This window comes from Lethenteron reissneri, unplaced genomic scaffold (assembly GCF_015708825.2).
Source record: "Lethenteron reissneri isolate LAM-NWPU_2019-01 unplaced genomic scaffold, ASM1570882v1 scaffold_1456, whole genome shotgun sequence".
In the NCBI taxonomy this organism is placed as follows: Eukaryota; Metazoa; Chordata; class Hyperoartia; order Petromyzontiformes; family Petromyzontidae; genus Lethenteron; species Lethenteron reissneri.
Genome location: NW_026891175.1, coordinates 90,583 through 117,868, shown reverse-complemented (window position 1 = coordinate 117,868; position 27,286 = coordinate 90,583). Strand labels below are relative to the sequence as shown.

The 27,286-nt window shown below is 51.6% G+C and overlaps 2 protein-coding genes across 2 annotated transcripts in view; both read left to right on the top strand.

Annotated features, from left to right (window-relative positions):
• Positions 1–11,309: 11,309 nt before the first annotated feature.
• On the top strand, positions 11,310–17,198 carry LOC133362369 (protein Wnt-5b-like). Its single transcript, XM_061581300.1, has 6 exons — positions 11,310–11,378; positions 13,092–13,239; positions 14,165–14,412; positions 14,823–14,939; positions 15,302–15,590; positions 17,101–17,198. Exons 1-6 carry the CDS (start codon positions 11,310–11,312, stop codon positions 17,196–17,198), a joined length of 969 nt encoding a protein of 322 aa, XP_061437284.1.
• A 9,324-nt stretch (positions 17,199–26,522) lies between these two features.
• The window catches only part of LOC133362368 (protein Wnt-5b-like), a 35,192-nt gene continuing 34,428 nt past the window's right edge, over positions 26,523–27,286 (top strand). The window contains exon 1 of the mRNA XM_061581299.1: positions 26,523–26,564. Coding sequence (XP_061437283.1) covers positions 26,523–26,564 — 42 coding nt within the window. The remainder of the gene's footprint in view (positions 26,565–27,286) is intronic.

Below are 27,286 nucleotides of genomic sequence, written 5' to 3'. Positions count from 1 at the left end.
GCGACAGAGCACAACCTCGCGCCTGGGAGCTGTGCAGAGGGCGCGCGGTGAGTCGTGACTCCTCCAGTCCGCCCCGCTCCCCCCACCAGAGTCCCCTGTCCCCCCTCACCCCCACCGCACCCCCCCACCGCCTTCGGCGCAGGTTCATGGCGCCCGAGTCAATGGATGGGGGACGTCGTGGCAGAGTGAGAGAAGATGCTGGAAGCGCATCGCCACCACGGGGGCATCTCGCACGCCGGGGTTCTGAAGAGCTCGCCAGCTGCTGCATGGAACCCCACGGGCTTCCATCGGCTGCACCAGGGACTCCCCCCACCATCCCTCCCCTCCCCTAAACTGAGTTTTAATTTGTTTGTGTTAATTGTGCGCTACTGCGGATAATGTTTTTGGTATTGAAACACACCTATGTACGTCCGCTCCTTATAATGTATCGTCATTTTAGCAATCCACTGCTGGATGAAGACCTTCCCAAAGCCATCTTGGCCGTGGGAGGTGTTGGACCACAAACTGCCCGTGCTGGTTGGTGCGGGTGGGGGGGGGGGCCAGGGTCGGGTTCAGACAGCACTCGTCACCGATGTCAGCCGTGGCTGCTTCAGAGCGCATATCTACACATTTTGCAAACCATGAAAATAAGCAAATGTCTCATCAGCAGTCGTGCTTGCTAAACAAATACCTCCGGTTTCAGTTCGCGGGTCTAACACCACCGATGAGACCCAGAAGGTCGATATCAGTCCAGAGTCTGTGCGATTTAACACCTTCTGCTGTTTGAAACATATCTGGAAGGCCACTGAGTCGAAGGCATTCATTCTAGATTCTAAGTTTTCGTGACTGCAAGGATTCATACTCTTTGTTTTTTTTTCGGTAAAGTCACGTAGGTAAAAAATTAAAATAAATTAAATCACGACGTTTCGGGCGCAACACAAGCGGTGTGCTTTCGCTAAGTTGTCCCCACCTAAAGAAGGACGCTTGTGTTGCGCCCGAAACGTCGTGATTTAATTTTTTACCTACGTGACTTTACCGAAAAAAACAAAGAGTATAAGTCGAAGGCCTCACTCGAAAGAGCATGGTACGCGGTATCTGTATGCGTGTGACCCTGTTCAAACCCAGGTCTTGAACCTCAACTGTAACTGGGGCAAGGGAGTCGACAGCTGGTGGGGAGAGATTTCCAGACGATAACGAAACGAAGGCGAATGAGCGAGCTGCCTCCTGACCGAACTCACGTGTCGATCATCAGCACCGAACTTCCAATACCTGTTAAGCCAGCTCAGCCCGTTGCACGGTGTATCCCGGCACAGCTTAATCGGATCTCACGACAGGACGGTGGCTCATTTCTGTCAGGTTGTATCTCTGTGTGTGTGTGTGACGCAAATGTGGGGCCTGCTCCGTGGGTGGCAACGGGGATTCCGCCACGATGTCACACCAGAAGTCGTCATGATGGGCATGGTACCAGACGCGTGCTTGACATCAAGCGTCGCCTGCAGTGCTAGTGGACTAGTGGCCACGGAAGGTAATGACAGGGGAGTCAGCCTGCAGTGCGAGTGGACTAGTGGTCACGGAAGGTAATGACAGGGAAGTCAGCCTGCAGTGCGAGTGGACTAGTGGTCACGGAAGGTAATGACAGGGAAGTCAGCCTGCAGTGTGAGTGGACTAGTGGTCACGGGAGGTAATGACAGGGGAGTCAGCCTGCAGTGCGAGTGGACTAGTGTCCACGGGAGGTAATGACAAGGGAGTCAGCCTGCAGTGTGAGTGGACTAGTGGTCACGGGAGGTAATGACAGTAGAGTCAGCCTGCAGTGTGAGTGGACTAGTGGCCACGGGAAGTAATGACAAGAGAGTCAGCCTGCAGTGTGAGTGGACTAGTGGTCACGGGAGGTAATGACAGGGGAGTCAGCCTGCAGTGCGAGTGGACTAGTGGCCACGGAAGGTAATGACAGGGGGTCAGCCTGCAGTTGGAGTGGACTGGTGGCCACGGGAGGTAATGACAGGAGAGTCAGCCTGCAGTGCGAGTGGAGTAGTGGCCACGGGAGGTAATGACAGGAGAGTCAGCCTGCAGTGCGAGTGGACTAGTGGCCACGGGAGGTAATGACAGGAGAGTCAGCCTGCAGTGCGAGTGGACTAGTGGCCACGGGAGGTAATGACAGGGGAGTCAGTCTGCAGTGCTAGTGGACTAGTGGTCACGGGAGGTGATGACAGTAGAGTCAATTTACGGTGTGAGTGGACTAGTGGCCACGGGAGGTAATGACAAGGGAGTCAGCCTGCAGTGTGAGTGGACTAGTGGTCACGGGAGGTAATGACAGTAGAGTCAATCTACGGTGTGAGTGGACTGGTGGCCACGTGAGGTAATGACAGGGGAGGCAGCCTGCAGTGCGAGTGGACTAGTGGCCACGGGAGGTAATGACAGGAGAGTCAGCCTGCAGTGCGAGTGGACTAGTGGCCACGGGAGGTAATGACAAGGGAGTCAGCCTGCAGTGTGAGTGGACTAGTGGTCACGGGAGGTGATGACAGTAGAGTCAATCTACGGTGTGAGTGGACTAGTGGCCACGGGAGGTAATGACAAGGGAGTAAGCCTGCAGTGTGAGTGGACTAGTGGTCATGGGAGGTGATGACAGTAGAGTCAATCTACGGTGTGAGTGGACTAGTGGCCACGGGAGGTAATGACAGGGGAGTCAGCCTGCAGTGTGAGTGGACTAGTGGTCACGGGAGGTAATGACAGTAGAGTCAATCTACAGTGTGAGTGGACTGGTGGCCACGGGAGGTAATGACAGGGGAGTCAGCCTGCAGTACGAAGGGACTAGTGGCTACAGGAATGATTGAGGATAAGAGCGTGGCCAGGTGACGGAAGAGGACGGTGGAGTCTGCTGGTGGAGCGAGCGTCTAGAACCAGCGAGAAGGTTCGGGAATGGGGGCGTGGCCTCGGACCGTATATAATGGAGATGCACGGGAGACTCGGGGCTGTTGCAGTGGGGGTCTCCGCCTGTTCGAGTGAACGTGTCTTCAATCAAATAAACCATCTCAAGAAAGTGTATCAAGCCGTCGTTACAAATTGGTGTGCTAAGGGCCTTTGCCCATAACGTCGCCTTATTTATATATTTCTTCCTTTATGGCTAGAGTGTTCGTAACGAATGTGTTGAGTTTTTGTTGTGATTCATTATTATCTCGTCAATAATCTACATAGGCTGTGTCCGCAGCTGGAGGTTTTGTTCATGAAATTAAAGGCGATAATGTTAATCTATTTCTCTCTATACATGACGTCACTGTATATGTATCAAAAACTAGCAACGTTGTGCCACCTAGAAAGGGAGTGAAGTCAAGGATGTAATCAATGGAGAACGGGAAAGGAACGGGAGAGGGAAGAGAGCGAAGAGAAAGAGTGGAGAGTGAGAGGAAAGGAGCGGAGAGACGGGAGCAGAGGGCTCAGGAGAGGTGATGCCACCGCATGGCCGTCACGGCGTGCCGAGGGCTCCACCCAGCAGCGGAGAGATCTTGACCGATGGCAACTGTCATGAAGAAGATGAAGATATCCATCAGTACATTGGCGTGGCTGTACATTCTTATGAATGACGATCATTTTAAAGGGGGGGGGGGATGTCCCCACCCCTCTGCTCCATCGCCCCCCCACCTGTGGATAGAATGTCTGGGGGAGGGTGGCTCGGTGGGTGTTCAGTGACTGAGGCCGGGTGGTGGTGGTGGTGGGGTGGTGGTGGTGGTGGGGTGGTGGTGGTGGTGGGGTGGTGGGGGTGGTGGGGTGGTGGGGGTGGTGGGGTGGTGGTGGTGGGGTGGTGGTGGTGGTGGGGTGGTGGTGGTGGTGGGGTGGTGGTGGTGGTGGGGTGGTGGTGGTGGTGGGGTGGTGGGGGTGGTGGTGGTGGTGGTGGTGGTGGTGGTGGGGTGGTGGTGGTGGTGGGGTGGTGGTGGTGGTGGTGGTGGTGGTGGGGTGGTGGTGGTGGTGGGGTGGTGGTGGTGGGGTGGTGGTGGTGGGGTGGTGGTGGTGGTGGGGTGGTGGTGGTGGGGTGGTGGTGGTGGTGGTGGGGTGGTGGTGGTGGGGTGGTGGTGGGGTGGTGGTGGTGGTGGTGGGGTGGTGGTGGTGGGGTGGTGGTGGGGTGGTGGTGGTGGGGTGGTGGTGGGGTGGTGGGGTGGTGGTGGTGGTGGGGTGGTGGTGGTGGGGTGGTGGTGGTGGTGGTGGGGTGGTGGTGGTGGTGGTGGGGTGGTGGTGGTGGGGTGGTGGTGGGGTGGTGGTGGTGGTGGGGTGGTGGTGGTGGGGTGGTGATGGTGGTGGGGGTGGTGGTGGGGGTGGTGGGGTGGTGGTGGTGGTGGCGCGCGGTGGTGGCTCCGCTGATGCTCGTGGCTGTCTGTGATCCAGCATTGTGGAGGCAGGAGCAGCAGCAGCAGCGAGGGTTGGTGGGTCACCGCAGGAATCTTGTGAAACTCCCTTCTTCCCGTGGGCGCCGAGGAGGGACCATTCCCCTGGCTCGCCAGGTAGGAAGGCGGAACAGCACCTGGACTAATCACCGTCTGTTGCAATCTGTACGGGGATAGGAGGGTTGTCATCTCACCACGTGGTATAAGAAACACAAGCTCATCATTAATTGGCTGAAAACATCTTACAAATAACTAAACAAAAACACTCGTGAGAAGCAGCAGCAGCAGCAGCAGCAGCAGGACTCTCCTGCAAATAAAAAACAGTCACACGACTCAGTGCTGCTGTCCTGGATAGATGATAGATAAATAATTGTAATAAATAAACATGGCCTGTGCCTGGCCGAGTTGTCCGCGTTGGCTGGAGTCTCTGCTGCAAGTGGTTTGCACTGCCGCCCTCCCCCCAGCGCTCATCTCCTCGCTACGGCGCATGGCGCGGTGTGGGGGGGGTCCCTGTTCCGTGCCGAGGGGGCCCCGAGGCGCTGTCAGACCCACGGGCTGAAATCAATTTCCTTCAGGAAAGAATAAATTCAAAGTATTGGGGGTCTTTTATCTTTGCGGGCCGCGCCTGCAGGCAATCTATAGAAACTGCTCTAGAAAATGTTTGATTAAGGCCAAATGCACTGCCGGTGCTGTCACTCATTTTGCTTCGTTAAGCAGTTTTTCTCTCTCTCTCTCTATTCCTCTCTCTCTCACTCTCTTTATTTCTCTCTCTCTCACTGACGCTCTTTCCCTTCCGTGCGCGCGAGGGCTGCACGGCGCAACTCCCTTCCCGACCCCGCGTCACTCCTCCTGCGAGGCACACTGCCTGAGCCGCAACACTCTTAGCCGGATGACTTCGCCGGATGACTTAGACGGACTAAATTTCCACATCACTCGTCTCACTTCAGCCACAATACCGACCCGTCTCAGCCTCCAAGGTTCACGGTTAATAACATCATAATTAATAATCCCTTTTAAACCCTTTGCTACCCCCACGCCCTGTCATCGAACCATACTTTACCACGCCAGTGAAGACGGGTGTTAGCTGTGACCGGGATTGGAACTTGGGTGAATTATGTTAAGTCAAACTAAAATCGCCATTAACTGTGAACGACAAAATCTTACCTCTACCCGACAGCCTTGATGGGCATTGATTTACTTACGAACTGATAGGCTTTTAATTGAGCGTCTCCATCCAAGTCGGATCAAAGCGGCCTCGCGGGCGGCTAAACAGCGACGCCCGAACGCTCCGTGACACCCCCTCCCCCACCTCCCCTGGCCCTACCACTCCCATCTCATCTCAGCGCCACCACCGCATGCGGACACTGTCCCTGTGCCTACTCGCGCCCTGCGGCGTCTTGGCTCGAAGTGTGTTTCTCTGAAACCGAGAGCGGCAACGCGCAGTCTCGACGCGTGACCTGCAAACCCATACGCATTGCCCCGCATTAATTATGATTATTCTATAAAGAGGTAGAGATGCACATTGTTTGCCACGCAGCGTCTAATTAAGATTGTACACGCCACTAAGTCAATCGCTGCTCATGACATCGGCACGCGGAGTGTCTGGGACGAGACCAGCTGAGCCACGGGGTCTTGGGAACGGAAAACACCCCTCCCCCATTACCCCCCCCCCCCCGCCCTTCTACTGTGGTCCTGGTCTGTGAGTGATTGAGAGAGTTGCCGCGTGTTGAGTGACAGCGGGACACAAACGCGCGACGCTGCGGATATGCGGGTCCGTGTAGATACGGTTACCTCCTGTGTGTGGCAAGATAGTGGCGTCACGCAATTCTCGTGCCCACCACAAGACCATTACCCCGATGGTACGCATACATTCACGGTGGCCTGGTATACAGGAGGTCGTGGGCTCGATCCCGACCCTCACGTCCCGATATTTGTTCTCTTCACCCCCCGTGGTCGCGTGGATTGTTCTCCAGATCCTCCGGTTGTTTTCTCTCCAAATTCATCAGCGTGCGTTTTAGAGCATTTGGTTGCTACTACAAATGTCCACGTGATAAGCCACTTCGGTGAGCGATCATTTGTGCCCAGTTCGCTTCTGAAAAGAGCTCTATAAAATATCGTGTGTTTAGCACGGAAGCTTTCGCGACCAATACATCTATTTACGTGATTTAACTCCAGAAATTCTCTATTATGGAGAATATAGTTTATACCATCTTTAAAATGGCTTATGAATTGTTGATGCTTTCCCGAGTAAATCATCTGCCCAGCGTGTTTCAAGGTTATTTGCCTTGTTCATTTAATAATGAAGCATTGCAAATCCTATGATGCACGCATTGCAGACGGATGGCTTGGCAAATGAGTTGTATAGGGGTCGAGGGGAGAGAGTGGCAGACTTGTGTTCAGGTAGCGATGGGCAGGCTAAGAGCCTCCCAGTTCAACCAGTCTACACAACAAAGGCTCATTCCTAGCAGCAGTTTCAGCCGCACCGAACCTCACAATGGCTCCTCCCACCCTCAACCAGTATATATACAAAGACTGTTTTCTTGGAATTTCTCTCACTTGATACAGCTGTCGTGCTGTGACGGTTCCACCTGAAGACAGTAGCTTGTGGTGCCTCCGAAACGTCGTGATTTTTATTTTATTTTACTTTTATTAATTTAAAATTTTACCTACCTGGTGACTTTACCGAAAAAACCTAAGAATATGCTAAGAGCGCTCACTGCATTGTTCCAAAACACCTCCAAGAGTTGTCGAATGTTCACGCGAAAGAGAAGAAAGGCACGATCACAAAACGATCAAAACCATCTGATCTCGTGATGAAGCTGACGAGTACTAAACTGCGAGTTGCTATCAACGCTGATTAAAAACGGCACCGGCTTTTAACGGGATGTATTCATTCTAATAGAGCAGCGTCTCGTGGCAGGATGTCAACTCGTGTGTTCTCTCACTGCTCATCAAAATACTATTCAGAGCAGCTCCTCTGGGTGCACAATTAGCGCAGAAATATCGAGAAACCAAAGGGGGGGGGGTTGTATTCTTGGCTCTTTCGGTAAAGTCACGTAGAAGGGAAATACTAAAATAATAAAAGTATTACATAGATAAATAAAATTAAAATTCATGAATTTGTATTTTAATTATTCCTTTTTTGTAAAATTTAAATTCAATTAAAATAAAATCGAAACTCAAGGGGATTTGCTCAAAGCGTCTGCCGTTGCATAATTCTCACATTAGGCGGGACATGTTATTGTTTTCGCCCGGCATTAGCCATGAACATGTCAAACGCGAGTGACATTCAGGTGACTGCTGCACACGGATTCAAGGCGAGCTGCAGTAACAATCATCCTCCACCAAACGAAACATTCAAACAAACTCCAAGTCACAGTGATCGGGGCAGGATGCCTCTTGTTTGCGAGGGACGCGCGTGTGTGGGATTAGATCATCACGGGAGCACGTGGGATCTGACTCATCACAAGCAGCACGCCCTGCTGACTCATCATGACTAAATACAACAACAACAAGGCTACCCACTCGATAAAAGAGCTTGCCACAGACACTGCAGTGGTGGTGGGGAGTTCATTCCTCACCTTGTGCTGCCAGCCAGCCTGCCTACCTGTATACCAGCCTGCCTACCTGTATACCTGCCTGTCTACCTGCCTGCTTGTCTACCTGTCTACCTGCCAGCCTGTCTACCTGTATGCCTGCCTGTCTACCTGTCTACCTGCCTGTCTACCTGCCTGTCTACCTGCCTGTCTACCTGCCTGCCTGTCTACCTGCCTGTCTGACTACCTGTCTACCTGCCTGTCTGTGTACCTGCCTACCTACCGACCTACCTGCCTGCCTGCCAACCTGTCTACCTGCCAGCCCGCCAGCCCGCCCGCCTGCCAGCCTGTCTACCTGCCCACCTGCCTGTCTACCTGCCTGCCCGCCTGCCAGGCTGCGTGCCTGTCTGTCTACCTGCCAGGTGAGATGGTGCCGACGACGGGGAAACTCGTTTGCGATCGCCGTCTATTTGATTAGGAATGGGGCCACATTGCGGATGCGGTTTCTTTTCGTCTTCACGCGAAAGGATTTCGTTCCTTAGCCGCTTCGCCCCGAAGGTACGTGTGTGTGTATGTGTGTGTGTATAACACTGTGTGTGTGTGTATAACACTGTGTGTGTGTATAACACTGTGTGTGTGTGTATAACACTGTGTGTGTGTATAACACATTACCAGTGTTGTGTGTGTGTGTGTGCAAGTGTTAGGTTCGATTCCCGCTCATGGCCAACACCGGTGACGATTATCTGAACCGGTCATGGGCCTCCCCTAGGTCTACTCGGCCTCATGAGTGCCTGGTACGCCACTGGGTGTGTGTGTGTGTATAACACTGTGTGTGTGTATGTGTATAACACTGTGTGTGTGTGTATAACACTGTGTGTGTGTGTATATAACACTGTGTGTGTGTGTGTATATATATAACACTGTGTGTGTGTATATATATATATAACACATTACCAGTGTAATGTGCTATTCAGTGGCCTAAAATAAAATGTTTCGCTCCGGATGATCGCTGCAAAGTATAACCTGTGTTTTGATTTAGTGTGCTGATCTTAAAGGTGCATTGAAAAATGTTGATACTCCGATTGATGCTGCTGCTGTTGTGGAGTGACTCATGCAGCAGCCAGCTGTGGCTGCAGGGTTCTGGTGGTACATGTTTATGTCGTTTACTAGCTGTACTACCCGGCTTCGCCCGGGACTTGTATCCACCACGGCCGGCCGCCTTTGTCTCCCCAGTGGCGATGTTAATACGCCACACCAGTTACTCGTTTTGCGGCTGAGTCCCTCCCTCACCACTCTCCCTCCCTCACCACTCTCCCTCCCTCACCACTCTCCCTCCCTCACCACTCTCCCTCCCTCACCACTGACGCACGGCCGCCTTTGTCTCCCCAGTGGCGATGTTAATACGCCACACCAGTTACTCGTTTGAGGCTGAGTCGACCTAGGGGAGGTTCAAATAATCGTCACCGGTGGTGGCCGTGAGCGGGAATGGAACTCGGTTCGCCGGGTTGGTAGCGCAGCGTAGCGTTAACCACTACACCCACCGCTCCTCACACACCACACACGCACAGACACACACACAGACACACACACAGACACACGCAGACACACACAGACAGACACACACACACAGACACACAGAGAGCACGCTAACCACTACACTAACGCTCCCCACACACCACACACGCACACACACAGACACACACACAGACACACATACACACACATACATACACATACATACACACAAACACATACACACACATACACACACATACATACACAGAGACATACACATACACACAAACACACACATACATACACACAAACACATACACAATACACACACACATACATGCAGACACACAGACAGACACATAACACACATACATACACACACATACATACACAGAAACACATACACACATACATACAAACACACATACATACACACAAACACATAAAAAAAACCGACATACATACACACACACATACAAACACACAAACACATACACACACATACATACACACATACATAGAGACACACAGACATACACATAAACACATACACACATACACATGACCCGGCTTCGCCCGGGACTTGGATCCACCACGCCCGGCCGCCTTTGTCTCCCCAGTGCCGATGTGAAAACGCCACACCAGTTACTCGTTTTGAGGCTGAGTCCCTCCCTCGCCACTCTCCCTCCCTCGCCACTCTCCCTCCCTCACGACTCTGTAGAGGACGTGAAACTTTTATGAATTTACCTTAGATTCGCGTGGTGGGTGTCGAGGCCTAGCACCGTGCAGAGCCTCCCGCCTCGCCTGATTTTCCCACCCGGCTGACGCTGGGTACGGGTGCCGGTCCCCCCCCCCCTAGCGCTCGAACAATACTGAGTAATGGCTATTATTTAATTAATTACGGAGCCTATGAAAGTGGCGAAGGCGTGGCTAGCCATTGGCAGGGGCAACCGCCGTCCAATGAAACTGCAGCCCTTGGCGAAGGCGTCGCTAGCTGTTGCCAGGTCCAATGAAAGCGGCGAAGGCGTCGCTAGCCGTTGGCAGGGGCAACCGGCGTCCAATGAAAGTGCGTATGGTCCGGAGACACACAGACACACAGACAGACAGATAGACAGACAGATTCACGATTTTATATATATAGATTGTGAAAATTCCGTCACAGTTCCTATGATCACTGTTTCATTGCTTTTATTTTGGTGATTTCGAAAAGTTTACTGGTTTGACCACGTTTGTTGTAGTACGGAGTAAGACTGATGGCCTTAATCTAAGTTGTCTTGTGGTTGTTGTTGTTGTTTGACTTGCATCCCACTGGGATGTTTGCACAGCGTTGGTGTAACGGTGTTTTTCTCTGCAACATTTTGCTGTCGTTTCTTGGATTTTCTGTTTGCACTTAGTCACATAGTCACTTTAAGATGTTTTCTTGTTCATGTTTTTGTCTTTTGTTTGTTGCGGTTGCACCCAATTCAAGAGCCGAATGGCTCACAGCGCTACACCTAGTACTTGAACTTGAACTTGAGATGTTAACTCCTTGCCTGGTACGCAAGCGGTCGTGGGTTCGTTCCCACGTACCACACGGGGTCATTAACATCTCCCAGCCACCGTTATGATGATGACGATGACGATGAGCGAGACATGAAAACTAAAAAGATACGGCAGCAGGCATCGTCAGGGTCGGGATCGAACCCACGACCTTTTGCGTACCAGGCGAGGATGTTAACATCTCCCAGCCACCGTTATGATGATGATGACGATGATGATGAGTGAGACATGAAAACTCAACATATACGACAGCAGGCATCGTCAGGGTCGGGATCGAACCCACGACCTCTTGCGTACCAGGCGAGGGCGTTAACATCGTCACGGCCCGCGTCTCTTCTGCGCAGCGCAGCTGACCACGGGGATTGCGATGGGCTCCCTGCACTGCATGGACTGCTGCCCTCTGCTGGGTCTCTGCGTCTTGACACAGCTGTGGGCAGTGGGCAGCTCCTCTTGGTGGTAAACGCGAGACGCCAACGCTGCTGTCTTCCGCCTCACTGCTGCGACGATCGCACAAGTTTCGACGTTAAGCAACCTTCTTATCTCGCCAATATGTTGCACACCCCATACGGTTGTTGTACGGGAATGTTTGTTTTATCTCGTGCGCGTGTGTGTGTATATACACTAGGTACACAATGTCTAGCGGGCACCACGGTGGCTAGGAGATGTTGACTACCTCGGCTGTTATGCAGGAGGTAGTGGGTTCAATTTCGACCTTATAACACGCCGTATAGTTGGAGTTGCTATGTTTTCCCCGTGATCGTATAAGCTTTTTTTTTATTCTGTGGTCCTCCGGCCGGGTACGTGTACCCGTTTGCGACCCTGGTGCGGCTGAGTACGGGTACGGGTAGGCCGTGAGTCACTGGTGAGTCACCGTTTGTCACTCATTTCCCAACGTCTTGTCTCTTCTCACAATTCAAGTTCCTGGAATCAACCCACCCGCGCCTGCAACATGGCTTCATCCCAGAGGTCGCAATCGGGTATCCGTACCTGTACCCTACCCGGCCGGGTACGGGTAGCCGGGTATCGGGTAGGGTACGGGTATCGGGTACCCGGTTGCGACCTCTGGTGTGTGTATACATGGCGTAATAATATTCACATTTAAAACCTGTAGAAATTCCACAGATAGCTCTTTGACATTGTATATTGTAGCTCTCTCTCTCTCTCAGGAGTGGTCTGTCTGTCGCACATTGTAGCTCAAGGGAGTGGCCGATATAAATGACCACGTGATGATGATGATAGCGGCAGCCGGATTAGCCCCAAACGCGTAGAGACGTTGATTCTAAATGCGAAGGAGGAGGAGGAAAAACCAGAGGGACCTGGAGAAAAATCCACGCGACCACGGGGAGAGACACACAAACTCAACACGTACATGCAGCAGCAGGCATTTTTAAAAATCCTTTATATTAAGTTCGCGTGCTTGCTTGCGTGCTTGCTTGCTTACGACCGTGCAAATCTTTCGCTCGTTTTTGAACCCACTTCCCGTGATCCAATCGAGCTGACATTTTCCACACAGACTCGTTGTGTGTGACAAATAATTTTCGTGAAAAAAATTTTCCAAAATTTTACACTGTTTAGGGAAAACAAATTAAATATTTAATTACCAATTGCTTAATGGTGGCAGACAATCATCTGACCCATAGGTGGCAGCCATCTCAAGCCAGAGGACGAGAAGACTCTAGCCGCCACGCATATAAAGGATTTATAGTGAAAAACTTTGTTTTTACGGGTTTACTTGTAAGGGGTTGGGATCGAACCCACGACTGCCTGCGTACCAGGCGAGGTAGTTAACATCTCCTAGCCACCGTGATGATGATGAGAGAGAGACACGCAGACTCCAAATATACAGCAGCAGGCGTCAGGGTCGGGATCGAACCCACAACCTCCTGCACACCAGGCGAGGTAGTCAACATCTCCTAGCCACCGTGATGATGAGAGAGAGAAACACGCAAACTCCAAATATACAGCAGCAGCAGGCGTCAGGTTCGGGATCTAACCCACGACCTCCTGTACACCAGGCGAGGTAGTTAACATCTCCTAGCCACCGCGACTCCCACCCCTCTGCAGGCCGCTTGCGCAGTGGGCCCTCCACTCTAACACCACCGAGTATCGGCCGCTGTGCATCGGGGCTCCGGGACTATCCCCCGTGCAGCGCAAGATGTGCCTGCGCCGCCTGGACCACATGCACGCGGTGGTGCAGGGCGTCCGCCTGGCGCTGCATGAGTGTCGCGACCAGTTCAAGGGCAAGCGGTGGGACTGCACCGTGCCTGGCGCGGAGAACGCGCCGGACCCCGAGTCAGGTAAGGGGACCGTCGCCCCGGGTCGGAGCCTCCGCCGGCAACAAGCGAGTTTCCCCTCGACGTTGACGTTTGTTCGCCCGCCACGTCCACTCGCACCTAGGGTCTCCTGCCGCTTCCCCGAGGCGCACACGAGCTGCGTGGGGGGGTGAAGGGGGGGGTCGTCCAGCTCCCCATCGCAACTCTCCACTTCAGAGTTGCCGCGTCCCTCCTCCACGGGGGTCCCCCTCCCCTACGCCACTCGGCTTTTGGTGGTGGTGGCAGTGACTTGACGATGGTGGTGGTGGTGGTGACGATGACTGTGGTGGTGGTGGTGGTAGTGACTTGACGATGGTGGTGGTGGTGACGGTGGTGACGATGACGGTGGTGGTGGTAGTGACATTGACGGTGGTGGTGGTGGTGGTGATAGTGACTTGACGGTGGTGGTGGTAGTGACATTGACACGCTGCTGACAGGCAGCGTAAGAGGGATAGACAGAGAGAGACACGCGCAGCCACGTGGCAGCCTGGACCCCCGTTCTTGCGTGGCCCCCTTCCTCCGTTCGTTCCCGTTCTGACCACGTGTTGTTCGTCTCCACCCCTATTTAATACCCGGGTCACGTGGTACGTTTCCACCAATCCCGGTTAGCCTCCATGGAATCTTCCAGACTCCATCGTAGGCTCCCGGGACCACGCCCCTGACTCGTCTCCCCATTGGCTGTGGCCAAAGCCAGCAGGGCCAATCATCTACAAACAGCTGTCACCTTGCCATGACGTCAGGGCCACGCCCCCAGGCTTCCCCCCATTGGCTATGGACCAGGACCGGCAGAGCCAATCATCGTGACGAGTTGTAATCCGTCAACGACCCGGATGTAACCTCACGTTACAAATAGCCGACGTTCCCCCCTACACCTGCTCGGCATGTCCTCCTCCTCCCGCCGCCCCGGCAGGCTTTACGCGCTACACCACGGGAGTGTTCCCCGGCGTGTCCCCCGGCTCTCGCGAGGATGCGTTCCTCTCCGCCATCGTCGCCGCCGGAGTGTCCCACGTGGTGGCGCGCGGCTGCCGCCAGGGGCAGTTCCGGGGCAGCTGCTCCTGGGTCGTTCCCGACGCCATGAGGCTACCGCCGCGTGCTCGGCGGGGCGGCTCATCGGACGACGTCGAATACGGATACCAGTTCGCCAAGTGGTTCGTGAATGTGGGCGATGGCAGTCGTAGCAGGCAGAGAGGGGAGTCTTTGGCGATGAATTTGCACGACAACGAGGCGGGTCGGCTGGTGAGTGTGTGAACGGGGTGGTGGGTCGTTGTAGATGTTGTCTTTTTTTTTTTTATAATAAAAAAAAGTTACTCCATGCTAATTAGGTTTGGCCTCCTTGCCTAGGGTTGTATTACCAATCGTGATTAACGCAATGGTTCTCGCTTGAACTTCTACCGGTAATGTTTTAGCGTAATGATGTCTGGTGGTGGTGATGACGGTGGTGGTGGTGGTGGTGATGACGGTGGTGGTGGTGGTGGTAGTGACATTGACGGTGGTGGTGGTGATGTCTGGTGGTGGTGATGACGGTGGTGGTGGTAGTGACGCTGGTAGTGGTGGTGGTGGTGCTACAGGCGGTGTACAATCTGGCGCACATGGACTGCAAGTGCCACCTGCTTTTTGGCCGCTGCATGCTGAAGATCTGCTGGCAGCAGCTCGCCGACTTCCACCAAGTTGGGAACTTGCTGAAGGTGAGCTGCTCACAGCTGCTGGGTGGGACTGCCCCCAGAGGGAGTGTGGGTGTGACGAGGATTCATCCATTGGGGGGTTACAGGCGGGGGGGGGGGTCCCTAACAGCTAAGGGAGCTCCCCGCATTCACTCGACAACCACCACATCCCCCGATGATGGTGGTGATGGTGATGATGGTGGTGATGATGATAATGATGATGGTGATGATGATAATGATGATGGTGATGATGATAATGATGATGGTGATGATGATAATGATGATGATGATAATGATGATGGTGATGATGGTGGTGATAATAATGATGATGGTGATGATATTGATGATGATAATGATGATGACGATGGTGATGATGGTGGTTGCAGCACAAGTACGACACAAGTTCCGCCATGCAGCTGGTCCGCCACAACAGCAGCAGCAGCGTTGCTGGTGCCACCCGCTGGTCCCGCTGGCGTCTGGAGCCGGTGAACGAGCGCTTGACGGCGCCCACGGCGAGCGAGCTGATGCATGTGAGCGCCAGCCCCGGCTACTGCGAGCGCAACGACGCCAGCGGCATCCCCGGCGCGGTGGGGCGGCGGTGCAACGTCACCTCCGAGGGCAAGGAGGCATGCTCCGTCATCACGTGCTGTGACAGAGGATACGACATCTCACAAGGTGAGCCCCTCGCCCCTCACCTCTCCCTAACCCCCCCCCCGAAAATTAACTAAAACTAGTCATTAAAAATTAACCCGTAAAAACAAAGTTTTTCACTATAAATCCTTTATATGCGTGACGGCTCGAGTCTTCTCATCCTCTGGCTTGAGATGGCTGCCACCTATAGGTCAGATGATTGCCTGCCACCATTAAGCAATTGATAATTAAATATAATTTTTTTTCCTAAAAAGTGTAAAGTTATGGAAAAAAAATTTCACGAAAATAAATTGTCACGCACAACGAGTCTGTGTGCAAAATGTCAGCTCGATTGGATCACGGGAAGTGGGTTAAAAAACGACCGAAAGATTTGCACGGTCGTAAGCGCGCAAGCAAGTGAACTTAATATAAAGGATTTAAAAAGCAACAACTATTTCATATTTGACCAGGCAAGGGCCAGTGAGCTACAGTGAGGGAAAAAACTATTTGATCCCCTGCTGATTTTGTACGTTTTTCCCACTGACAAAGAAATGATCAGTCTATAATTTTAATGGTGGGTTTATTTGAACAGTAAAAGACAGAATAACAGCAACAAAATCCAGAAAAACGCGTGTCAAAAATGTTATAAATTGATTTGCATTTTAATTGTCTCCACGCATGCACCAGTCTCTCTCTAATCACCCTGTCCCTATACCACTTCACACTGTTCTTCACCACTATACAGTACCGTACACCCACGCAATCACACCGTCCCTATACCACTACGCACAGTCTTCACTACTATAAGTACCGTACACCACGCAATCACACCGAAAATGCATTTCTGTAGAACTGCTTTCCGTGATCCTTAGGTCGCTCGAAGGGATCTCGTCGGCAGTGGCTCTGCGACGGCCGCTTCCCCGCGGGTCATTCGCAGAGGTCGCAAACGGGTTCTGATTCCTTACCCCTCGTACCCGGCCGCACCAGGGTCGCAAGCGGGTACCCGGCCGTACCCGTACCCTACCCGTACCCGGCCGGGTACGGGTAGGGTACGGGTATCGGGTACCCGATTGCGACCTCTGGGATGAAGCCATGTTGCAGGCGCGGGTGGGTTGATTCTAGGAACTTGAATTGTGAGAAGAGACAAGACGTTGGGAAATGAGTGACAAACGGTGACTCACCAGTGACTCACGGTCCACCCGTACCCGGCCGCATCAGGGTCGCAAACGGCTATGGGTATCGGGTAGGGTACGGGTATCGGGTAGGGTATTGGGTAGGGTAGGGTACGGGTATCGGGTAGGGTACGGGTATCGGGTAGGGTATTGGGTAGGGTACGGGTATCGGGTAGGGTACGGGTATTGGGTAGGGTACGGGTATCGGGTAGGGTACGGGTATTGGGTAGGGTACGGGTATCGGGTACCCGGTTGCGACCTCTGGTCGTTTGACAACGTCGGGAGGAGAAGTGCGCGGAGATTTTGTTAACCTCGACGTTAACGGCGGTCGCACAATAGCGACGATCTCGTGAGCTCTCTCCCCTCTGCTGTTCCCTCCCCAGTCACGCTGGAGACGCAGTGCGGATGCAAGGAGCAGCTCAAGGAGAACGTCAAGTGCAAGCTTTGCCCGTGGACCGTCGATCAATTCGCTTGCAAGTAGCCTCCAGCCCCAGTCTAGGGGGGGCCTCGACTGAAATCGCGACCCCCACAAAGCTGTTTAGGGCATCGACATCCAGCGTGTACCCCTCACTACGAGCTGCGTTCTACTATATACACTTCACTCGCGTGCGACACGCCACAAGCTACACTGCACTATGCACTACCCTACTACACACTCTGCATGCGCTTCATCTTCATGATGTGGAAGCGCCGTTGTTTTGTGACGTCGCCACTTGAATGCGCTTAGCGACCAAGTGCCGTTGTTCCGTTTATTCCGTTGTTCTCGTTAACGCCGCGTTTGCCAAATCTAGGCAACGTTCACTCGGCGCTTGTTGGGATTCACAGCGAGGTCCGTCGCACCCTTCCCTGCGAGCCGCGTCACACTGAATCTACTACTTCACACGACTTCGCACTGATGAAAAAAAATCAGTTTCCTTGTAATTTGTCTGATGATAAACAAAAGATTCGTAATTAGTGCAGATTAAACATTTGAGTAAATAGTTTAACCCTGCTAAATAACCACCCACTCACTCACCCACTCACTCACTCACCCACTCACTCACCCACTCACCCACCCACTCACCCACCCACTCACCCACTCACCCACTCACTCACCCACTCACTCACCTACTCACTCACCCACTCACCCACCCACTCACCCACCCACTCACTCACCCACTCACTCACCCACCCACTCAGTACACACACAGAGTAGACACACAAAGTACAGACACACAGTACACACACAGAGTACACACACAGTACACACACACAGAGTACACACACAGTACACACACACAGACTACACACACAGAGTACACACACACACAGTACACACACAGACTACACACACAGAGTACACACAGTACACACACACTATACACACTAGCAATCTAAAGCAACGCAGTAAATTCAAAGAAGCAATGTTCTAAAGCCAACAGCCGGTCAACTTTAATCTTCGCCAGACACTTCACCACGGCCAATGCGCCAATATAAATCCCGCAACATTTAATGCTGCCTTGTGAAATACAAACACAACTCAATTAAATTGTCATGTCCATGCTCATTTCAGATTAAGACCGGTCGCACAAAAGCACCCATTTCAGGAGACAATTTAAAGTCCGACTTAACAGACATGTTTTACCTTCACCCATTAGACTAAAGTTCAAAACTTTCTTTAAAATTATAAACGTCTAAAGTGTTCAACCAAACGCGGTGTATACCTTGTGTACACACCATAAACATTGCAAGAATCGCGTATCAATTAACAAAACCCACATGCAGACTTTTGGTTCTTCCGGTAAAGTCACGTAGAAGGGAAATAATAAAACATTATAAATTACAATTCTCACCACATTTCGGCCACAACGCAAGCAGCCGTCCTCAGGTGAAGAACAGGTCTGTCGGAAAGACAGCGTCTGAATGAAACACCACCAGGTTTGGCAGCGTATATTGCTGTGTATATTGCTGCCAAGCTTGGTGTGTTCATTCAGACGCTGTCTTTCCGACACACCTGTTCTTCACCTGAGGACGGCTGCTTGCGTTGTGGTGAAGAACAGGTCTGTCGGAAAGACAGACGCTGTCTTTCCGACAGACCTGTTCTTCACCTGAGGACGGCTGCTTGCGTTGTGGTGAAGAACAGGTCTGTCGGAAAGACAGACGCTGTCTTTCCGACAGACCTGTTCTTCACCTGAGGACGGCTGCTTGCGTTGTGGCCGAAACGTCGTGAGAATTGTATTTTATTATGTTTTTATATTTATTATTTCCCTTCTATGTGACTTTACCGAAAGAACCAAGAAGATGAATCCCTGCAGTCACGAAAGAATCTTTAAATCGAAACCCCCATGCAGTCCTTAACGTAACGTTTCTTCAGACCCAACACTATTTTTTTTTTCAAATCAAACAAACCCCCAATATGTGTACGCTCTGGGTGGGAGCTGTGGTTCTCTGCAACCTGCAACAACAACAGCAGCAGCAGCAGCAGTGAGCGGCATTAGCGACGTCAAGAAGCAACACGACAGATCGTGGTCAAACCCCGCAAAGGGCTGGATTGTCACTTGGAGAATTGCCGATTGTGGCCGACATTTCTCCGCGCCATCCAATCTCTAACGTGGGGCACGAGAGCGTTGACAAGCGACTGCCGTTTGAAACAAACTCCTCCACATCTTGTGTGAGCGCTCGTTGATTTAGAAGAGTTGTTCACGATGCAATACACAAATTGTATCGCACTGGTCAACAAACAAAACAACAACATGTAGTTCTGGCCTGGACTTTTGCAGTTGTTCTGGACTAATTTCAGGGTGCCGATTTCCAAATCTGATCTCAAGATTTGCTCCATCACATCTCATTTTTAAATCCTTTATATTAAGTTCGCTTGCTTGCTTGCGTGCTTGCGTGCTTGCTTGCTTACGACCGTGCAAATCTTTCGGTCGTTTTTTAACCCACTTCCCGTGATCCAATCGAGCTGACATTTGCACACAGACTCGTTGTGCGAGACAATTAATGTTTGTGAATTTTTTTTTCCAAAATTTTACACTGTTTAGGGAAAACAAATTAATATTTAATTACCAATTGCTTAATACTGGCAGACAATCATCTGACCCATAGGTGGCAGCTATCTCAAGCCAGAGGACGAGAGGACTCTAGCCGCCACGCATATAAAGGATTTATAGGGAAAAACTTTGTTTTTAACGGGTTATACTTATTATGCTATCGGCATACCCCATGAAATGGTCTCTCTCTGATCCTCCACGGAGCAGCGTGTTCTCACGGGGAGAACCTCACAAGCAACATCAACAGACTTCCGTTATCGTGTTGCAGAGAGCCGCCCTCACCTGCCGGGAAGACAGCGTCTGAATGAACACCGCCAGGCTTTGCAGCGTATATTTAAGCTGGGTTAGAGGAGGAGAGCGCCTTGACAAAGGGACTCACATAACAGAGGAATGTAGTTTATTTGTGGAAAATTCCGATATGGGATTAGTCACTACTTGTGGAATGTGTAGGAGGTGGGCGGGGGGGTTTCAAAGTCATATTATGCAGGATTAGCAGCATCGAAGGGAGGGAGTAGGGGTAGCATTAATAAAGGGAAGGAATCATATTCTTAGGTTTTTTCGGTAAAGTCGCATAGGTAAAAAAATTAAAATTATAAAATAAAAATCACGACGTTTCGGAGGCAACACAAGCTTCCGTCTTCAGGTGGAACCGTCACAGCCACGACAGCTGTATCAAGTAAATGTAATCTCGTAAATGTAATCTCTCATTTACTTGATACAGCTGTCGTGGCTGTGACGGTTCACCTGAAGACGGAAGCTTGTGTTGCCTCCGAAACGTCGTGATTTTTATTTTATTTTACTTTTATTAATTTTAATTTTTTTACATACGTGCCTTTACCGAAAAAACCCAACAATATGAATCCTCGCAGTCACGAAAGCTTCAAATCTAGAAAGGGAAGGAATGTTAATAGTACGGTAGCTGCAGCAGCTAAGCTACCACGTAAAAAAAACGTAAATTTAAACTACATCAGTGTCATCAATATACTAAATATACTCTCCAAACAGGTCCCTGCGGGGTGGGCTGGTAGGAGCGAACAAATACGATACGAAGGGAGAGTTTGAGGCCTAGTTCTAGGCTTTAGGCCTAGCTGTAGGCTTTAGGCTGCTGTGAGTTAATTTTTAATTTAAATGTTTTAATTAAAAACTATCTCAGGGAATTATAAGGGAATGTTACACTTGTTTAGCCAGGAAAGCCTCACTGAGTCTAAAGGTTTTTGTAGGGTCCTGCCAAGTGTTTGCAGTAGGGGGCGATGTTGCTACACCTAATCGGACATCGGACGGACGATATAATCTATTGTAGGCTGGTCCACTTCGTTCCTACCAGTATAAGCCGAGCTACTGTCACCGTCACCGTGGTCGTCACCTGTCTAGGCTGGACCTCGGCCGGCGGAGAAGGAGGAGGCTGCCCCCCCCCTCCCCCCCCCGGCGGCTTTGGGCGCGACCGTAATTATAACTACATCAGTATCATCAATATACTAAATATACTCTCCAATAAGCTGAGCTGCTGTCACCGTCACCACGGTCGTCACCTGTCTAGGCTGCACCTCGGCCGGAGGAGGAGACTGCCCGCCCCCCCCCCCGGCGGCTTTGGGCGCGCACGGCCGCCCGTCCCCCCCCCACAGGGCCCCGCATCGGCGGGAGCGGCGAGCGAGCGACATGGAGAGGTCCGCCCCGAACGTCGCCACGTTCAGGCGCCACTGCTCCGCCAACGTCACGCGGCAGTTCCTGGCGGGAGGAGGAGGAGGGGGGAGGGGCGGGGGTGGGGGGTGAGCACGGCTGGTCAGAGGTCGCAGACGGGTTTTGATTTCTTACCCGTACCCGGCCGCACCAGGGTCGCAAACGGGTACCCGTATCCTACCCGTACCAATACCCTACCCGTACCCTACCCGGAATGAGTGACAAACGGTGACTCACCAGTGACTCACGGCCTACCCCGTACCCGGCCGCACCAGGGTCGCAAACGGCTACCATTGGAACCTCATTTGCCAGCAAAAAATATTATAATTGTTTTTTTACCCTTTTATCTGGCAACAAAACTGACACCTTTATTACAAGGAGTCATGTTTGCATAGACCACAATACCTGCAGCCGTAATGCGTCATCTGTTCCAACCCATGTGAGACTAGGCTCTAAGGAAAGCTGTCTCGGGTATGGACCAATCAACTTCAAGGACAGTGCATATATTATCATTCTGACCGCAGGTATTGTGGTCAATGCAAACACGACTCCTCGTAAAAAAAGGTGTCAGTTTTGTTGACAGATAGAAGGGTAAAAAAAACAATGATCATATTCTGCTACTGCTGACAAATGATATTCCAATGGTCTAAACCCGACATCAGAGAGGTCCCTGCACGGCTCCACGCCATCCTGCGTCTAGACAAATGTTCGTCTGGTGCCCAGTCAAACAGTTGCACGTCCTTCTCTTATTCTCGGGGCTGGGATTTTTTTCCGAATCAAGTGCAACTACGCAATTCACGCGGCGTGCATTTGTTTTGGCGCGCCGATTCAAGTTAACGTCGCGCATTTTTGCGACGCCCAAACTTTCCAGATGTGCCAGGAACGGCACAAACAATTTGCCCAAGCTCTGTCATCCTATATTGGGATGGTTAGGCCAACTCCGTTTGTGAGTTTCTATACACGAGGTGGGGGGTGGGGGGGACAGCAACACCATCTCCGCACAGACGGAGACGGAGCCCGCTTGCTGTACTGCCGCCTCCCCCATCGCCTCCCCCAGCAGGCGTTGCACTTGAAGGCGAGGAGATCCAACAAGAACACACACACACCACGAGCGAGCGGCAGAGACGGCCGTTACCTGGAAATGTTGTCAAAGAAGCTCCTGGTTTTGTCGTAGAAGCAGCCGTCCAGGAAGACGGGGGAGCTCGTGCGGGGACCCCTCAGCTTGTCCGCTGCACAAGGGGAGACGCAACAGCAGAAGTGAGGGGGTCGCCTGGACAATTAAACACACAAAGATCCGCCCCCCCCACCCAACCCAGACTCCACTGGTCAACACACATTCAGGCGCTGTCTCCTCGACAAACCTGGTCTTCGCCTGAGGACGGCTGCTTGCGTTGTGGCCGAAACGTCGTGAGAATTATTTATTTCCCTTCTACGTGATGACTTTACCGAAAGAACCAAGAAGATGGTCAACACACTTTTCCTGGCATAAGGTATTCCAACGATTTTAAGGTAATTTAGTTAGTCAACATCTCCTAGCCACCGTGATGATGATGATGATGAGAGAAACACACAAACTCCAAATATACAGCAGCAGGCATCGTCAGGGTTGGGATCAAACCCACGCCCTCCTGCACACCAGGCGAGGTAGTTAACATCTCATAGCCACCGTGATGATGACAAGTTTGCAGTCGGTACCACATTGGGAAGTGTGTCAAAATTGAGTGACAAGATTTCTATTTTGCCGATACAGCAGCGGAGGAAGTGAGTTGTTGGGTGGCGGCAGCGTGTGAGTGAGTGCCCCACCTTCTCTCCGCTTGGCCTCCCTGCCCCGGAACTCCCTATCCAGCGCCGCACGGTCCAGCCGAGCGTTGGCGCTCGCAAGTCAAACTCCGCGTCCAACTCAACGCACGGCTCCGGGGCCCCACGGGGAGTCTGGGCGGCAATCCGCTTCGTGCTCTGACACCGTCGCTGCTGACGCTGGGGGGACGTCTGCACCCCCCGCTCCACCGTGGCGCTCTTCCTCGCGGCTGTAGGAGATAGTGCAGCTGCGTGTGAGTGTGTGTGTGAGTGTGTGTGAGTGTGTGTGTGTGTGCGGTGAGTGTGAGTGTGTGTGTGAGTGTGTGTGAGTGTGTGTGAGTGAGTGTGTGAGTGTGTGTGTGTGTGAGTGTGTGTGAGTGTGTGTGTGAGTGTGTGTGAGTGTGTGTGAGTGTGTGTGTGTGTGAGTGTGTGTGAGTGTGCGTGTGTGCGTGAGTGAGTGTGTGCGTGTGTGAGTGTGCGTGTGTGCGTGAGTGAGTGTGTGCGTGAGTGTGTGTGTGAGTGTGTGTGCGTGTGAGCGTGTGAGCGTGTGAGTGTGTGAGTGTGTGAGTGTGTGCGTGTGTGCGTGTGTGCGTGTGTGTGAGTGTGTGTGAGTGTGCGTGTGTGCGTGAGTGAGTGTGGCGTGTGTGAGTGTGCGTGTGTGCGTGAGTGAGTGTGTGCGTGAGTGTGTGTGTGAGTGTGTGTGCGTGTGAGCGTGTGAGCGGTGTTGTGAGTGTGTGAGTGTGTGAGTGTGTGCGTGTGTGCGTGTGTGCGTGTGTGTGAGTGTGTGTGAGTGCGTGTGTGCGCGTGTGTGTGTGTGCATGTGTTTTTCACTATAAATCCTTTATATGCGTGGCATCGGTTTTATTTTATTATTCATTTCTGTTTTTCTTGAGTAAGAGTTTCATTTTTATCACATTGGTATTTTAAATTAAATATGAATTTTTTTTTACGAACATTAATTGTCACACACAACGAGTCTGTGTGCAAAATGTCAGCTCGATCGGATCATGGGAAGTGGGGTTAAAAAACGACCGAAAATTTTGCATGGTCGTAAGCGCGCAAGCAAGCAAGCTAACTTAATATAAAGGATTTAAACAAGTATAACCCGTAAAAACTAAGTTTTTCACTATAAATCCTTTATATGCGTGGCGGCTAGAGTCCTCTCGTCCTCTGGCTTGAGATGGCTGCCACCTATGGGTCAGATGATTGCGTGGCAGCATTAAGAAATTGGTAATTAAATATAAAAAAATTTACCTAAAAAGTGTAAAATTTAGGAATTTTTTTTTTCACGAACATAAATTGTCACGCACAACGAGTCTGTGTGCAAAATATCAGCTCGATTGCATCACGGGAAGTGGGTTAAAAAATGACCGAAAGATTTGCACGGTCCTAAGCGCGCAAGCAAGTGAACTTAATATAAAGGATTTAAATAAAAAAAACATCGGATTTCCGTACGACGTCAGGATAAGCTCCGTTAGCGAGCACCTGCAAAGGCTGCTGGCTGCAAGAGGGGGCGGGCGGGCAGGCGGTACAACGCCCGGCCACCTTTGCATCCCCAGCGTTTACCGCGCCGCCCGTACCTGTGGCTCCTCCGTGTGCAGGCCGCCGCCCGTCCGCCGTGTCCCGCACGAGCCGGCGGGCTCCGCGCTGCGTGTCCCGCAGGGGGCGGGCGCCCCGTGACGAGGAGGACTGGACGGGGGCGAGGGTGGGTGGTCACGCAGCGACGGGGATCAATCGTAGCGTGTCCAGTAACAACAAATATGATAATTGGTTTTTTTATCCTTTTATCTGGCAACACAACTGACACCTTTTTTACAAGGAGTCATGTTTTGAGTTGTGCGCCTTTTGGCGTCATCTGGTCCAACACCATGTGAGACTGGCCTCTAAGGAAAGCTGTCTCGGGTGTGGACCAATCAACTTCAAGGACAGTGCACATTATCAGAGTTATGTTTTTGTTTGCATTCCAACTGCAGGTATTGTGGTCTATGCAAACATGACTCCTTGTAAAAAAAGGTGTCAGTTTTGTTGCCAGATAGAGGGTAAAAAACCAATATCATATTTTTCTACTGGCAAATGAGGTTCAATGGTGTAAATGCTTTACCCCCGAGCTCTCATACTCTGATGGTGCATTGTCTTTGAGTTGTGCGCCTTTTGTCGTCATCTGGACCAACTCCATGTGAGACTAGGCTCTAAGGAAAGCTGTCTCGGGTATGGACCAATCAACTTCAAGGACAGTGCATATATTATCAGAATTAATAAAAGTAAAATAAAAGTTTTTTTTATTTTACTTTTATTAATTTAAATTGTATTTTTTACAGTCACCAAAGCTTCAAATCTCGAATCATTATCAGAGTTGGGTGTTTTTGTTTTGCATTCCGACTGCAGGTATTGCGGTCAATGCAAACACGACTCCTCGTAAAAAAAAGTTGTCAGTTTTGTTGCCAGATTACAGGGTAAACAACCAATGATCAGAGTTAAATATCTCGGTGGGATCCTGCCCGCTAAAGTAACCAACCAGTTTGGCGGCGAAGAGAACGGCTGCCCCCCTCTCACCTGCACGACGGCCAGGTGGGGGTGCAGAGCGGAGAGCGGGCACCCCAACGCCGCCAGGTCCTTGATCTCGCTGGCACGGAAGATGATGTAGTCGTAGATCTCCTCGCGAGGGGCGACGGCGCGCTCGGCGGGGCGACCGTCCGTGCCGCACACACGCACTGCGCACGCACAAAGACGACGCTAACGCCGCTAACGCTGCCGTGGTGGTGGTGGGTGTGTGGGCGCCACCGTGGTGAGAAGTGAACCACCTCGCCTGGTGTCTATCGGAGGTCGCGCTTTTCATCCCAACCCTGGCGTCGGTTTTTTGTCCATCACGTCGGGTTTTTGAGATGATGTCAAATATTGTTGCATTTTCAATAAAAACTTGCGGAAGAAAAATATTAAGTGAATGTGGATATCTACGTAAAATGATATTGTAAACACACTATCCTAAAAATACAGCACCGTATTTTAACACTAAAGCAGTCACTGATTTTTTTTCGATTTAAAGCTTTCGTGACTGCAGGGATTCATCTTCTGGTTCTTTCGGTAAAGTCATCACGTAGAAGGGAAGTAATAAAATAATAAAATAAAACATAATAAAATAATTCTCACGACGTTTCGGCTACAACACAAGCAGCCGTCCTGCTGTTTAAGCCCTCACCCCTTTGACCCGTGACCCTCCCGTGCGTGACCTTTGGCCAAGGCGACGGTGCAGTCGTCCGAGTTGACCCCGCTCAGGGTGCCCTCGTAGCGGATTGCCGGCCATGGAGATCAAGCTCGTCCTGCTGCCCAAGCACAGCGTCCACGTGGGCATGATGCTGCTGCTGATGATGCTGATGATGATTCTGCTGATGATGATGCTGATGATGATGCTGCTGATGATGATGCTGATGATGATGCTCATGATGATGATGATGCTGATGATGATGCTGCTGATGATACGTGCTGATGATACTGCTGCTGATGATACTGCTGATGATGATGCTGATACTGCTGATGATGATGCTGCTGATGATGATACTGCTGATGATGCTGCTGATGCTGCTGATGATGCTCCTGCTGCTGCTCCTGCTGCTGATGATGATGCTCCTGCTGCTGCTGCTGATGATGCGCTGATGATGATGCTGCTGCTCCTGCTGCTGCTGCTGCTCGTAGCCGCCGCCGGCTCGAGCTACGGGAGACGACGAGGGGGAGGGTGGGGCCGGGCAGGAGGAGGGGGGGTCATGGTGGTGGTGGTGATCGTGGTGGTGATGATGGTGGTGGTGTTGATGGTGGTGATGGTGTTGATGGTGATGATGTGGTGTTGATGGTGATGATGGTGGTGGTGTTGGTGGTGATGGTGGTGGTGATGATGTTGTTGATGTTGGTGGTGATCACCACCACGATGCGTCCCGCGTGTTCACGCCGTTTGAACTGAGCTGCTCACCGAGTCGCGTCGTGCAAAGGGCGCCAAATTGTGGGGGAGGGGATTTATTTCCCTCTTCCTGTCAACGGGGGGTATTATTTATTTATTTGTTATTTTATTTTT